Source organism: Drosophila sulfurigaster, unplaced genomic scaffold (assembly GCF_023558435.1).
Source record: "Drosophila sulfurigaster albostrigata strain 15112-1811.04 unplaced genomic scaffold, ASM2355843v2 ctg21_pilon, whole genome shotgun sequence".
NCBI classification, from domain to species: domain Eukaryota; kingdom Metazoa; phylum Arthropoda; class Insecta; order Diptera; family Drosophilidae; genus Drosophila; species Drosophila sulfurigaster.
Window position 1 is genome coordinate 325,601 of NW_026909710.1, and position 15,906 is coordinate 341,506.

At 42.1% G+C, this 15,906-nt stretch overlaps 1 protein-coding gene across 3 annotated transcripts; it reads right to left on the reverse strand.

The window, feature by feature from the left end:
- Positions 1-7,721: 7,721 nt before the first annotated feature.
- LOC133849873 (uncharacterized) lies at positions 7,722-15,606 on the reverse strand. 3 transcript variants are annotated; one of them, XR_009895491.1, is made up of 3 exons: positions 15,223-15,606; positions 15,052-15,130; positions 14,951-14,982 (listed from the first exon to the last, which is right to left on the reverse strand). XR_009895491.1 is itself a non-coding variant. In XM_062285913.1 (2 exons), the coding sequence occupies exons 1-2, from the start codon at positions 8,634-8,636 to the stop codon at positions 7,748-7,750; spliced, it is 825 nt and encodes a 274-aa protein (XP_062141897.1). In that variant the 5' UTR covers positions 8,637-8,683; the 3' UTR covers positions 7,722-7,747. The 3 variants fall into 3 exon arrangements, 1 of the variants encoding a protein (XP_062141897.1); XM_062285913.1 differs by lacking the exons at positions 14,951-14,982; positions 15,052-15,130; positions 15,223-15,606 and adding exons at positions 7,722-8,080; positions 8,145-8,683; XR_009895490.1 differs by lacking the exon at positions 15,223-15,606 and having other exon boundaries at positions 15,052-15,200.
- Positions 15,607-15,906: the final 300 nt, after the last annotated feature.

Genomic DNA, 15,906 nt, shown 5'->3' on the forward strand with positions numbered 1-15,906 from the left:
AAGAGGAAGTTTACATGAACATCCCGGAGAACTTCAATGAGTTTATGGAAAAGCTAAAATCTGGTAGCCCAATTGGATCTAAACAACAACGTCCTGACGATGAGTACGTGAAAGCAGCCAAGGAATGGCGAAAAGCCTTAAGAGTAATTCGAGATCCAGTGTGCTTATTGAAGCGAGCACTATATGGACTACGGCAATCCGGATTACGTTGGTATTGTAAACTTACAAAGAAGTTACAAGAAATCGGACTAGAACCCACGGAGCAGGATCCATGTTTATTTGTTAAACGACAAGACGAAAAACTTTTAATAGTCACGATCTACGTGGACGATTTGCTACTCGCCTCAAATCATCCAGTATGGCTACAGCAAACGAAGGCACATCTCAGCAAGGCATTTAAGATGAAGGATTTCGGTGCAGTGAAAACGTGCTTGGGTATCGAATTCAAACAGGACAAGAAGAAACGTGAAGTTTTCATTTCTCAAGAAAAGTACATCAAGGCTGTACTTAAGAGATTTGGAATGAGTGATTGCAAACCGGCGATATCACCCATTGAATCAAAGTCAACATTGCGAAGACCAGAGCATCCAAGCGAAGACGAAATGAAAAAGTATCCTTATCAAAACTTAATTGGATCTTTAATGTTTCTTGCAGTTACATCACGACCAGATATAGCATATGCGGTAAATTTCATGAGTCAGTTCAACTCATGTTACACGATCGACCACAGGAAAGCAGCGAAACGCATCCTTCGGTACCTAAGCGGTACAAAGACGGTTGGACTTCTCTTCAAGCAGACGGGAGATGATCTATATGGTGTGGTCTGCTGATTGGGAGGAAACTTGACAGATCGACGTTCCTACTCCGGTCAAGCATTTGTATTGGCAGGCGCCGCCATAAGTTGGGAGGCGCACAAGCAACGTACCGTCGCATTATCAAGCACGGAATCGGAGTACTTAGCCATGTCCGAGGCAGTGAAAGAGGCTTTATACTTGAAAGCTCTTTTGAACAAGATTGGCCTAAAGTTTATGTGCGTGAGCATCTTCAATGACAATCAAAGCACTCAGCACTTGGTCAAAGGTTTTGGATTCCATCCTCGTACAAAACACATAGACGTGCGGCACCACTTTATCCAGGAGATGCATAAGAGTGGCGACATTTCTGTTGAGTATATGCAGACAGAGCATATGCCTGCAGATGTTCTAACGAAAGGCCTAGGCGGCCAAAAGCACAATGAATGTAGTGCATCATTAGGATTGATAAGTATTTAAGATTACCATTTTGAGGGGGTGTGTTTGAAATTAACGAATTAGCGTAAGAAACAAAATGATAATCTGGTAACTCTATGTTAAGCATTAATTGATATGGCATCCTTGTAATGAATTTCATCATATGTATACATAGAATGTTGTGAAATAAAGAGTTTGCTTTGAGTCGTGAAGTCGTAAAGAACACAGCAAATGAATTGGCTGTATAATAAACATTTATTATAATTTCCGCGTAATTAACCCTTGTCTTTTTATTTGCACTATTGCGATCTGATCGTTGGACCAAATTCCAACAGGTTATGGGCCCAGTATCCCTAGTGCAAGTAAATTAGACAGAAAGTGCAGTGAACAATAAGCCGTGAAAAATGGCAAGTGCGTTCATTAAAATAGAGCCCCTAAACGCGGAGAACTATGACACGTGGAAATTGCAGATGAGTGCCATACTCGTGAAGAGCGATCTATGGGCATATGTGAACGGCTCAAAATTGTGCCCAGATGCGGAGGCTGAGCAAGCAGCTTGGAAAAGCAAGATGAGAAAGCCCGTGCAGACATCCTATTGTCATTCAGCCCATCTGAATTGGCCTTAATTGAAAACTGTGAATCGGCAAGAGAATATTGGTTGAAACTGCAAGAAACGTTTCAATCGAAGGGACCAGTGCGAAAAGCCAGTTTGCTCAAACGTGTAGCTTTGTCCCGTATGAGTGAAGGTAGTGACGCGCGACAACATATAAATGATTTCTTTGATGCAGTAAAGAAATTGAAAGAAATTGGTGTAGCCATTGGCGACGATCTGCTCGCGATTCTTCTGTTATATAGTTTGCCGGATTCCTATGAAACATTTCGATGCGCAATAGAGACACGTGATGAATTGCCAAACCCTGATATTCTGCGTGTGAAAATATTAGAAGAAGCAGAAGCGCGCAAAGGCAAAAGTCGCCGAAAAGGCGGCGGTAAAGCAGAAAAAGAACAAAGAGAAACGAGAAAATGTTATACATGCAATAAAATCGGTCATCTCGCGCGCGACTGTCGAAGTAAATCGAAACCAAAAGAGAAGAACGGGCAAACCGAAAGTAAAGCACATATCAAAAAGGAAGAACTAAATAGTGTATGTGAAAATGTGTACAACATAGAAGGAAAAAGTAATATGTGGTGCCTAGACAGCGGTTGTACGGCACACATGAGTTCTAATAAGAATATGTTCGAGAACGTTGAAGAAACCGTGAAAACATTGCATTTGGCGAATAACAATACAGCAACGGTGAAAGCTGTCGGTGACGTAAATATCGAAGTTAAAGAGAAGCAGAAGAACCATAAGATCATATTGAAAAAAGTTTTGTATGTATCTGAACTACGGCAAAATCTGCTGTCGGTTTCCCAAATCGCGGACAAAGGTTATGAAGTGCGTTTTCGTAAAAATGAAGCAGTTATTATGAAAAATAATAAAGAAGTGTGGCTAAGTGCAAAAGATACGGAAACCTGTATTATTTGAATGCCAAAGAACATGAAGCAAACAATGTAAATGACAAAGAAAGTGATATAAATATCTGGCATAGCCGTATGGGCCATTTAAATGAATGTGATCTAAGGGGCATGTCAAAGACTGGTAAAGTGCACGGAATGATTATTGGCGAGAACGCAAAGATGTCGAAGTGTGAGATTTGCATAAGCGAAAAGCAGACAGCAAACCACTACAAGAACGCGAAGGAGAAGAGGTCGAAGCAGCCATTGGAAATCGTCCACAGTGATGTGTGTGGACCAATGCGAACTCAATCGTTAAGCGGATATAAGTATTTTGTAACGTTTATAGATGATTATTCTCGTTATTGCTCGATTTATTTTCTGAAACAAAAATCAGAAGTATTCGAAGCATTTAAATCCTATAAATCTTCTGCTGAGAATATTACAGGCCACAAAATCAAAAATCTGCAATCCGATAATGGCACGGAATTTCGAAACAAATATTTCGATGATTTTTTGAAGAAGCATGGTATTGGCCGGCGGTTGACTGCTCCTTATACGCCGCAACAAAATGGTATAGCTGAAATACAAAACAGGACATTAGTAGAGATGGCCAGGTGTATGATGAAACAATCAGGAGCACCACCTTCGTTCTGGGCGGAAGCGATCAACACGGCATCGTATATCCGGAATAGATGTCCTACGAAAGCGTTATCTGGAGACGTTCCATATACTTACTGGACTGGAAAAGTCCCGACAGTGGCATATATGCGAACATTTGGTACAAAGGCCTACGCTTTGATAAAAGGAAAAAACAAGGGAAAGTTCGAGTCGCGATCAGAAGAATGTATACTACTGGGATATGCTACAGAATCGAAAGCCTATCGATTGTATTCCCCCCAGCGACGCACGATTATAATCAGCAATGACGTCAAATTTATGAATGTTTCTGGATTCAAGAGTGCATTTGACGAGTTCTATGATGAACCAGAAGACTGCATCGATATGCAGCTGGACAGTATCGCAGACGAACCGGAAGACAGTTCATCTAGTGACGAGGGAACAGCCGAAGAGGCAATTCAGCCGGTGAGACATGGTAGAGCACGTCCCAAGATGATAAGGACTGGTAAGCGCGGAAGACCCCGCAAAGTCTATCAGCCAAGAATCGAGGTTCCCGAAAATAGTCAAGAAAACCAGGATGTAAATGAAGCATCATCCGAGGATGCATTTGAAGAGTGCGAAATGGCATTCGCTGCAACACACAGTGGGCGATTTGGTCCCGCTAGCGGCATTTAATTCAAATTTTCAAATTTAAAAATCCGTTAATATTTTTTCACATATCGATAGCAGATGCTTTGATTAGATTTTTAAAAGCTTTTTGAAAGCTCTACGATCAGCTGATCATCAGCTGTGATCGGTCAAACACACCATATGATTTCGCAAAAGAACTTTACACAATTTTTTCTCTTTGCGCGCATGGAATTTGAGGAAATTTACAATTTTTGGTGAATTTGTTAGAAGTTTGGTTTTTTATTATATTCAAGGTATGTATTTTCAAAAAAATCAATGTTTGTGACCGGTCTATAAATGTGTAGCTCATAAAACGTAGTGGTAATTCAGTGTATTAACAACTAGCCCGGATTAGCGTACACCTGTCTTTCGTGGAGTAGAACTTAATTTATTCAACTAAGTTCAGTCTAACTCCTTTATTAGCCGAAAGTATGAATCAGTGGCGTCCAAAATGTGTAATATCAACTGCTATTATCTGCTAGCCTTGAAACTATGGTACTTTTTAGACACAGTGTTAGTACCAAAAAGGGATCTTTTTTTAGTATTGCACTCAGAAGTCATCCCATTTTTTTCCATCATCCCATCATTTTTTAGATAAAGTTTATATATGAAATATGTTAATTGAAGTTCAAATAAAATAAAAGTACAACAAAATTTTAAATTTAAAAAAAAATTTTTAAATTAAAAAAAAATTTTAAAAAAATTAAAAAAAAAATTTTTTTAACTTAAAAATTCTTTGATTTTTCTGATCAGTGAAAAAACCGTCTAAAGATATCTATTTTAGTTTAGAAGTTATTAATTAAATGCCGCTAGCGGGACCAAATCGCCCACTGTGCAACATTAAATGATCCTTTGACTATTACAGAAGCACAAAATAGTGACAATGCTGATAACTGGATAAGAGCTATAGAAGACGAATTCATGGCACAAATTCTCAACAAGACCTGGCAAATTGTTGAACGACCAAAGGAACGCAAAGTAATTGGAAACAAGATGGTTTTCCAAACAAAAGATGACGGCAGCGTATCAGGCAAGAAAAAGGCCCGCTTATTCGCAAAAGGTTATGCGCAGAAGCCCGGAGATGATTTTCATGAAACGTATTCGCCTGTGGCGCGATTCACGTCCGTGAGATTGCTAGCTGCTTTATCAGCAGAACTTGATATGGAAATCCACCAAATGGACGTGGTCACAGCATACCTTAACGGAGAGCTGGAAGAGGAAGTTTACATGAACATCCCGGAGAACTTCAATGAGTTTATGGAAAAGCTAAAATCTGGTAGCCCAATTGGATCTAAACAACAACGTCCTGACGATGAGTACGTGAAAGCAGCCAAGGAATGGCGAAAAGCCTTAAGAGTAATTCGAGATCCAGTGTGCTTATTGAAGCGAGCACTATATGGACTACGGCAATCCGGATTACGTTGGTATTGTAAACTTACAAAGAAGTTACAAGAAATCGGACTAGAACCCACGGAGCAGGATCCATGTTTATTTGTTAAACGACAAGACGAAAAACTTTTAATAGTCACGATCTACGTGGACGATTTGCTACTCGCCTCAAATCATCCAGTATGGCTACAGCAAACGAAGGCACATCTCAGCAAGGCATTTAAGATGAAGGATTTCGGTGCAGTGAAAACGTGCTTGGGTATCGAATTCAAACAGGACAAGAAGAAACGTGAAGTTTTCATTTCTCAAGAAAAGTACATCAAGGCTGTACTTAAGAGATTTGGAATGAGTGATTGCAAACCGGCGATATCACCCATTGAATCAAAGTCAACATTGCGAAGACCAGAGCATCCAAGCGAAGACGAAATGAAAAAGTATCCTTATCAAAACTTAATTGGATCTTTAATGTTTCTTGCAGTTACATCACGACCAGATATAGCATATGCGGTAAATTTCATGAGTCAGTTCAACTCATGTTACACGATCGACCACAGGAAAGCAGCGAAACGCATCCTTCGGTACCTAAGCGGTACAAAGACGGTTGGACTTCTCTTCAAGCAGACGGGAGATGATCTATATGGTGTGGTCGACGCTGATTGGGGAGGAAACTTGACAGATCGACGTTCCTACTCCGGTCAAGCATTTGTATTGGCAGGCGCCGCCATAAGTTGGGAGGCGCGCAAGCAACGTACCGTCGCATTATCAAGCACGGAATCGGAGTACTTAGCCATGTCCGAGGCAGTGAAAGAGGCTTTATACTTGAAAGCTCTTTTGAACAAGATTGGCCTAAAGTTTATGTGCGTGAGCATCTTCAATGACAATCAAAGCACTCAGCACTTGGTCAAAGGTTTTGGATTCCATCCTCGTACAAAACACATAGACGTGCGGCACCACTTTATCCAGGAGATGCATAAGAGTGGCGACATTTCTTTTGAGTATATGCAGACAGAGCATATGCCTGCAGATGTTCTAACGAAAGGCCTAGGCGGCCAAAAGCACAATGACTGTAGTGCATCATTAGGATTGATAAGTATTTAAGATTACCATTTTGAGGGGGGTGTGTTTGAAATTAACGAATTAGCGTAAGAAACAAAATGATAATCTGGTAACTCTATGTTAAGCATTAATTGATATGGCATCCTTGTAATGAATTTCATCATATGTATACATAGAATGTTGTGAAATAAAGAGTTCGCTTTGAGTCGTGAAGTCGTAAAGAACACAGCAAATGAATTGGCTGTATAATAAACATTTATTATAATTTCCGCGTAATTAACCCTTGTTTTTTTTTTTATTTGCACTACTGCGATCTGATCGTTGGACCAAATTCCAACAATTTATTATTATAGCATATTCTTTACACCTGAGCTATTTTAATCCTCTTGCTCTTCGTTATCAAGTAGAATATTTAATTGTGATTTCATATTGTTTAAAAATTCATCTAGTGCAGTCAGGGTCTTCTAGAGGAGGGCTTTCGCTTAATAATAAATGCAATACTTCGCTTGGAAGTTCATCTTTTTCTGGTTTACAGAAGGTATAATTTGATCTGACGTATCCATTGCACGGTGGAAGACATCAAAGAAATTATTAATTCTGCTGCACTTTTTCAGTTTTATGTCAAAACTTTTTTAAATTTTTTAATGTGTATTGGCAATTGACATGACAGGCATATTAGCACCGTTCTCAAATTGCTTATGAGTTGCTCGTCAATGCCAGTATTATTAGAAAATATTTTAGGATCACCAAAAGCACGTCGAGCTGTATTCCCATCATTTGTGCTGCCAAATCCTCCAATCTTTGGTTGATCAACTTTAAGGGCAAGTTGCTGCCAAAAAAGTCTTGAATAACCTTCTTTCTTTCAGCAACTTCTTTTTCATCAATTGGCTCACATATTCTCAATTTTTTAAGATTCCACTTGTAACCCGCATGCAGAATAAATTCAAACATGCGAATCCAGCAATATAATGGGCTAAGACCAAATTTTAAATTGTCCATAAGAGTCAAGAACTTCTCGCATGCTTAATGTTTATTGTTTAAGAAATCGGATGGCACTGCCCTACATATTGGACAGGCGTAAGTTGATTTCGTTCCGGTTAAGGGGCTGTCCATATATTACGTAATCACGTTTTCTGCGATTTTTGACCCTTCCCCCCCCCTGGTAATCAAAAGTAATCATTTGATGAACACCCTCCCCTAACAATGATTACGTAATCACAAAAAAAGAAAAATATGAAAATTTGTTCTTTTACACTGTATTTTCATAAGGAGATTCCAACCACTCTTTAATATTTTTTTACTATTGGAAGCTGGCTTGTCGAAATCTCTTTATTTCCGCAGGTATCTTCTTCACCTTCGTCGTCTACACAGTCCTCGTCAAGCCATTCGAGGTCTTCACATCCTTCGTATGTCTGAATCACTAGGCATTCTCTCTTTCGCCGTCCAGCCACACGGTAAAGGGGCTTCTTTGATTTCAAATCAAAGCATACAGCTACATTTTTATGGATTATTGCATGCCGAGTAGCTGATTTTTGTGATGCAAAATACAACCCACACGTTTTGCATATGCGCTTTTGAAGTTGGCTTTGTACCGACGGGCAATTCAAGTCGTAGGGAATCTAGAGTGAAAGTGGGCAGTGTGATATTAGCACATTCAATATATAAAATTTAGACAAAGCTTACCTGCAAATATTTGTTGTGTTTATTTATTGATACCACGAGAGCTCTGCGTTGCATTAGGTCCAGAAAATTGCCCTTCTCATTGTTCTCGGAAACCATTATTTCAGAGACACCCTGAACAACCCTTATAGGAGGAGGGAAAAATCTGTCAGGTAGAATTTGAAGTAATCCACTTCTAAATTCTCCACAACATTCTTCAGAACGGCATTTCACAATTTGCAGAAAGTATTGACTCTCACGAACATGTTCTTGATACCAGTACTGATCTATGTCATCCAGTTCTGCATCTTCTTCTTTAGGTAGACAATATTTGGCAGTCACAGTAAAGTCATCGAGAACCATGTTGCCCCAAACTTTGGCCAATGTCCTTCCGGCGAATTCAAAATTTTTTTTCTCCAAGTCGAAGTCTGTGGTTCTGCCTTGGTTATCCAAATGGCTTCCAAACACGTCGTGCGGCAAAATCAACCCAGACAATTCCCGGCTTAGTGGGGCCATTCTCCTTTCGACTCGGTTGAAAGCACTTCTTCCTGAAATAAAAATGGATTTTAATGGATAATTTAGCTATTACTTAGATAAACATTTTATCTGGAGCATTTGTGGCAACAAAAATTGCATCCAAATTGTATGCCTTAAAATGTTGTACTGCATGGGAAATAACCTTCCCATATCTGGGATTTTCATCAGGGCCACCATCGGAAATTATAATAACCACAGGCTTGACTAGTCCTTCATCGGTCCTTGCTATTGATTTAAAAGACTCTAGCTTCACAATACTGTCGAAATCTCTAGCATGAGTTCCAGCAGTAGATGAAGAATGCTTTCCACTCCTTATGCTTATAAATGTGGGGCCAGTTTTTGGGTCTCCCAGTTTTTGTGGACTTATGATTACACCCGCATAAACTGATGGGATTAGCTTATGCCTTGGGGCAACAACCCAATCGCGATCTGGCAGCTTGACCTTGTATTCAAGATGCATAAGCAGAGGTGCTTGCTTATTTGCAGCAGTCAATCCAATTGGCACCCTAGCCTTGTCGTCTTGTGACAAAAAAAAACACTTGAGCAGGGCCGAGAACAGAGGCAACGCTTTCAAGATATTTTATAGATGCTGTAGCAAAATATCCATCTATATGCTGCTTGTGGTAATCTGTTTGGGCTCGACAAAGCTTTACCGGTACCGTTCTCACATGACGTTTTCCTTCAATCGAGGAAGAGCTTCTAGGCAATAGTCTTAGATAGGTTGCGCTTCTCGACAAGTTAAACCATTCTTTTTTGAGCTCTTCATGGAGATCAGACAAGGTTTTTACACTTCTGACAAGGTTAGTGCGCCTCCTTTCATCAGCTCCACTTCCAAACATGGCTATCTCCAAAATAGTTTTATGGAGAAGCGGTTGATCGTCTTCAATCGGGGGTCTGCCAACTGTAGATCGTTGGCTACAAAAACTTTTAGCTTGAGGAATTTCCTTAAATAGGCAACTCAATTTTTGTTGTTTATTCTGCCTGTATTTATTTTGAGCTTCTGCAATTTGTTGCTTGCGCTTGAGGCTTTTTCTTTCCTTTTCAATTTCTTGCCTAGTTTTATCAAGCTCCTTTTGGATTTCGCTAGACATTGTTGAATTATTTGCCTGCGCTAGGACTGCTGCTCTCTGAGTTAAGGATACAATATTTGCCTTTGCCTTTTCCTGCGCAGGCTTTCTGTAGCTTTTTTCGCTGTTGACATTAATTGTTGTCTTTTCATCTACAATAGTAAAGTATTTAAGTGATTTAGTTGGTCTGTTTACTAATATTTTTGATTATTATTTACTTACCATGTTCATTTTTTAGATCGATGGAATTGTCATTTGAATCGATCACTGGTTGTTCGTGGGGCGCTGAAAGTACCAGAATTGCTTTTTCCTTACCGAAATAAGAACACTCGCGGTTTTTCTTATAATACATATATAGATTTATTATGAACTTTGCGGGTTGTTGGAAACGCACAATTGGGGGTCAATTATACCGTAGCGAAAGAGGCGAAAATTAGAACTGAACTTTAGAGAAATGCCGACGGCATTTCGTTGATCTATGCTGAGCGCGGCTCAGCGGTGGTGAGTTGTGGGAGAGAGAAGCTGAGAGCACTGGAGCTTGAGTGCATTCTTACGTACTGAGCGCATTGCTAGTGAGCGAAAAAGCTTTGAGTGCTTTTCGGTCGGCGGAGCGGAGGTGTACCTCTCACTTAGCAATGCGCTCTCATCAACATTCTCCCCCCCCCCTTGCAATATTGGGATTGCAAAAAAATAACAAATTTGGGAGGATACCCGGCAGGACAATATCAGGATAGATAGAGTGGGTGTGTCTTGGAGCGCAACGACGCCGTGCAGACTCCTTCAGCGCCCATGCGAGGGATGGAGAGGCCCAAGGCCCCTGGCAACGACTCGCTGATGCGGCTTACTGGACAACACGGATCCAACCCGCCGCGGTGGGGAGTATGCTCACTCCTTTGCACTGAAAAGTGCCGTCTGCGGGAGCTAGGCACGGGCCGGGTGCGTGGGTGAGTGGGCCTGTGGATGCCGGCCTGGTGGATGTCGGCCTGGGAAACGTGGACACGGGACGTCCTTGGTGGTTCTTCTCTGGAGGGTGCCGGGTGGTCGCGTCGGCTCCTGGGCTGGCGCGAGGTTGTGCCGGGAGGCACGGAGACCCCACGCGGAGTGACCGGTGCCATCGGTGCAGAGGAAGACTGCGTCTCCGTCCGGGATCGTTCGACGGACAGTCGAGCTGAAAGAGGTTCTAAGGGAGGTCCTGTCACAGGATCAATCGTATAGGTTCGGTCGACGGACAGTCGAGCCGAAGGTGTTGGAACCGATTTTGAATGGGGGCCTAACAAAGGCTTGCGTTTAGAGGATCGTTCGACGGACAGTCGAACCGAAAAAACTGAAATAGATTTGGAGGGGGGTCCTGTCACAGGACCGATCGTAGGAGTTCGATCGACGGACAGTCGAGTCGAAAAGGACGAGATGGAGTTAGAAGTGGATCCCGACACTGGGCCGGTCAGGATCCAACCGAAAATGGTCTCTTGACCAATGAGGGTCCCACAAACGTTCGGACGAGAGCCGCCGAGAAGAACGGAAGGGAGGATATCCGCGCCTAAAAGCACGTCTATCTGCGAACTCTCATAGATCTTGGGGTCGGCCAGCGGAATGCTTGGCAGATTGTCGAGGATGGTTTGTGGGACAGAGCATGAGGGCAGTTTTCCTGCTAATTGAGGAAGGATGAAAGCCGATGCCTCAATCTGCAGATCTGGTCGCAACGGGGAGCCAATTAGGAATTGGCAATGCTTTCGGGCTGGGCTGCTACAACTTGAGTCAGCCCAGAGACGTGGGCTTGAACGGATGTGTATGGCATCCTCAAGCGCTTGAACAATCGTTCAGAAATGAAGGTAGCCTCTGATCCGGAATCGATCAGAGCCCGTGCTGTGTGCCGAACGCCGTAATGGCAAATGTGTACAACAGCTGTACTCAGCAGAACACCTTGTGTGTTAACTGCCAGGAATGATTGCACATTAGCTGACTGGGAAGGAGTGGACTGTATATTAGGAGTGGGATTAGTGACTGTCGGCGTCGGGTTGACTCGATGCAAGAGTGTATGATGACGACCCTTGCACGTAAAACAGCTGTGCGCACTTGTGCAGTCGGCCAGGACATGGCCTCGTGCGAAACAGTTCAAGCAAAGCTTCTGTCGCTTGATATGGTTGACACCCATCTGGAGGAAGCGAGGGCACAATCGAATCGGATGATTCTCCCGGGAACAGAAATTGCAGGTCTGGGTCTTAATGATCACCCTACTCTCAAAAGAGTTGACCTGCCTGGAGACGGGGGCATTCTTGGGTGAGGCTCTTGGAACCGTCGGAGGGTTCGTGCCGGATGACACCTCCGCTATCGCTTCTAGGGTGCGATGCCGCTCTAGAAGAAAAGCGTTCATGTCAACCCACGTTGGATTATCGCTCTTGTTTTGGATTGACTGTTCCCAAAGAGAAAGGGTCAACTTGGGGAGCCTCGAAGAACACAAGAAAACCAGGATGCAATCCCAATTCTCTACGTTGATTTTCGTGTGCTCTAAGGCTGTCAGACACCCTTGAATAGTGCTCTGCAGCTCCAGAATAGAGGAACCCGACTCTTGCCCAATGGCGGGCAAATTGAACAAAATTCTCAGCTGACTGTTTACGAGCAACCGTTTGTTCTCGAAACGCTCAGTCAAGCTGGACCAAGCCGACTGAAACCCTTCATTTGTTAAAGGAGACTTTGAAACAATTGAATGGGCTTCACCGCTGGTCTTGGAGTTGAGATAGAAAAGTTTCTCAACTGCCGACAGTCTCGGGTTCTGGATGTAGAGGGCCGTAAATAAATCCCGGAAGGTGGGCCAGCGAGTGTAATCGCCTCCGAAAACTTCGGTGTCGCACGGAGGTAATCGACATCCTGTGGGCATAAATTGCACAGCTTGTGGTTGTACGGGTGTACGGGGGGGTGAGCGCCTGGGATGCGTTGGCTATTTGCTCACCTAACAGAGCTGCACACTGCTCGTAGGCAGCATAGCAGTACTCGTACTTGGCCTGAACAGTAGGGATCTCTTCTGTGGTCATCTCCTCAGACATGACGCAAGAGCAAGCCTCATACTCATTCTCGACCTTTTCCCATAAGGAACGCATCTGGTCCCTTCGGACTTGGCACGTATATAGGGATGGGCTATCAGCCGAAAGATTGTTGACTCTCGCCGCAAAGTGACTGATACGATCAGTCGCGGCGATGAATTTCGTCAACGCTGTGTCTACTTTGTTTTGTGCCATCGGTTTTGTTTTGTGGATCGGGCCGGAAGGAACCTTTGTCTTAGGATCGGACGAAGGCTGTGTGACCAAGATTAGCGGCTTGGATTTGACTGCAAGCCTGGTGCCAGAAGCGGGCGAAACGCTAGCTGACCGTGCGGGGACCTCCCTTTTCGATTGCGAATGAATCGGCAAAGTGCTGGATGCACAAAGAGCCGACTCCTTCCTGGATTTAGGTAAGGGGGGGTTAATCGAAATTCTAGCGGCGCTAGTAGAAGGCACGGACAATCTAGCTTTAGTCTTATCGGGTTTGCCCGTTGACATGCTACGCACGGAAAATAGGAAGCAGCCGGTTTGAAAACCAGAAAATCACAGACAAAAATATGCCAAAAAACTAGAAAAAATACCACAGGTAGTGCTGAGATATTTTGTACCCAAATGGGTACGGACTGCGGACACAGGCAACGAACGCAAAGGGGCCGGGGGAAGTTTCCCGCGACAATCAAGCAAATGATTGTCGAAAACAAGAACAAAAAAAAGCACGGAAAAATACCACAAAAACACAAAATGCTGGAAAAAACACAAAAGTGGGTAAAGATGCGCTGGATGGAACAAATAATAAATAAATTGTCATGAAAAAAACAAAAGATTATTTATATATTTGTATATGGATATGTGTTGGAAGGAGAAGTGTATTTATACGTAGGTGTGTATATGTGTGTGGGTATGTCTATGTGTGTGGGACACTGGCTGGAGGTAGCCTATACACCGACACTTGAGCTGGGAGTTGCTCTCAAATACACACACTAAATATATCACTTGGAAAAAAAATCAAGGAAAGGGTAGGGTATGTCGAGTGCGACTACCGCTGCCCTGCCAATCTATTCACTCGCAGAAGTACTTGCAGTATGTACGTATGTATGTATGTATGTCTGCACTGCGCTGTCAAACGTTTGAGCAGACGAAGTGCACGTATGTTTGTATTCGGAGAGAGAGAGCAAGTGCTGCTGCAAGCCGGTGCGCTTGCGAACAAGAGAGAGTGCACAAAGGTATGTGCGTGTGTGAAGAGAGAGCGAGAGAGAGCGAGAGCAAGCGCGGCTGCAAGCCGGAGCGCTTGCGGACAAGAGAGTGCACAAAGTATGTGTGTATGTATGTATGTCGGCGATTATCGCGACATACAAAACATAAAACGGACAAGAATTAAAAGCAATACGAAATTCTTGTACACACAGCTTGGATTTTAGTTATTATGTATGTTTATATATGTATGGAATATACAATATATAATATTTGCAATTTAGTAGCTCTCTTAATAATTTACACTTTTCACTAATATGCACTTGCACTTACAAAAAATAAACACACATGCATACATACGTACGCGATTGGCGGAACAAAAATATAATAATATTTTATTATAAATGAATGTATATAAACGGATAAACGCAGAAAAGTTCGTCCGAAGCAAAAAGGAAAGCAACTTGGCAAAAGATGTTGGAATCTTTTGCACAATATGTCGGAAAGTGAGGGGCGGACGACCGTGGGAGAAGTGATAGGACAAATGGAAAAAACTTGTGATACTTATCAGCGTAGTATGCTGGAATGCCGATGATAATGGGATCCGGCTCGAAGGACCAATGTTCGTGGGGGCGCTGAAAGTACCAGAATTGCTTTTTCCTTCCCGAAATAAGAACACTCGCGGTTTTTCTTATAATACATATATAGATTTATTATGAACTTTGCGGGTTGTTGGAAACGCACAATTGGGGGGTAATTATACCGTAGCGAAAGAGGCGAAAATTAGAACTGAACTTTAGAGAAATGCCGACGGCATTTCGTTGATCTATGCTGAGCGCGGCTCAGCGGTGGTGAGTTGTGGGAGAGAGAAGCTGAGAGCACTGGAGCTTGAGTGCATTCTTACGTACTGAGCGCATTGCTAGTGAGCGAAAAAGCTTTGAGTGCTTTTCGGTCGGCGGAGCGGAGGTGTGCCTCTCACTTAGCAATGCGCTCGCATCAACACTGGTTGAGGAATATGATTTCCATTTTCATCTAAAATTTAAAAGTTTTTGGGTGATTTGTTCTTTAACCAATATTAAAATAGTTTTATAATTCACTTACCTTGCTGAGACCTTAGATCAGTAGAATTTTCATTATCGATCGCTGAGTGAGGAACATCGTTTTTGGGAGTACATATATTCTGTAAATAGTTAAAAAAAATATAATAATTTTTCCACCAACATGCATATGTATAGCGAACTAAATTAAATATATTAAAAATATCGTACATACCTTTGAAGCATTCATAAAAAATGACATCGTTTTGATTTTTTTTGTTGCACCTGACTTTCATATTTTTTTATTACATTTTTTATGTGTTTGAAAATCTTTTTCTTCTTTTTTTTTGCTGTTTTCCATATTGCCGCTGCTTCCTTTTGGCAATCCGACGGTTTTTTGTCTGGATATCGCAGCTTGTATGTTTTAAATAACGATTGAAATAATTCACTGTTTGATTCCATTGCAGAACATGTCACAACCGACTTTAAAACAGATTACGGTTCATTCCATAATTTCACAACGAAGAGCTGATTTTCGATATACAAATAATAGCATATGTATATCGACTTAATTATAGAGTTGCACTCGGTAGTTATCGACGCAGTAATCGGCGCGTAACCAATTTTTGAATAAATACTTTTAACAACAAAATATTTATAAAATGATTACGTAATCATTGTCCAAGACCCCTCCCTCCCCATGTAATCAAACATAATCATTTCCCCTTAAGTGATTACGTAATATATGGACAGCCCCTAATGCGTTAAGCACTTTGCCATCGATGACAGTTAGATATAAGTCGAACTTTATATACACAAATTTTCCGCAGTCCATAGGCATTTTGCAGGGTTGTAAGTATTTTATTTGCTCTTGTAAATCTCCATTTGCTTTTAGAATCATCTCCTTTGTTTCTTTAAT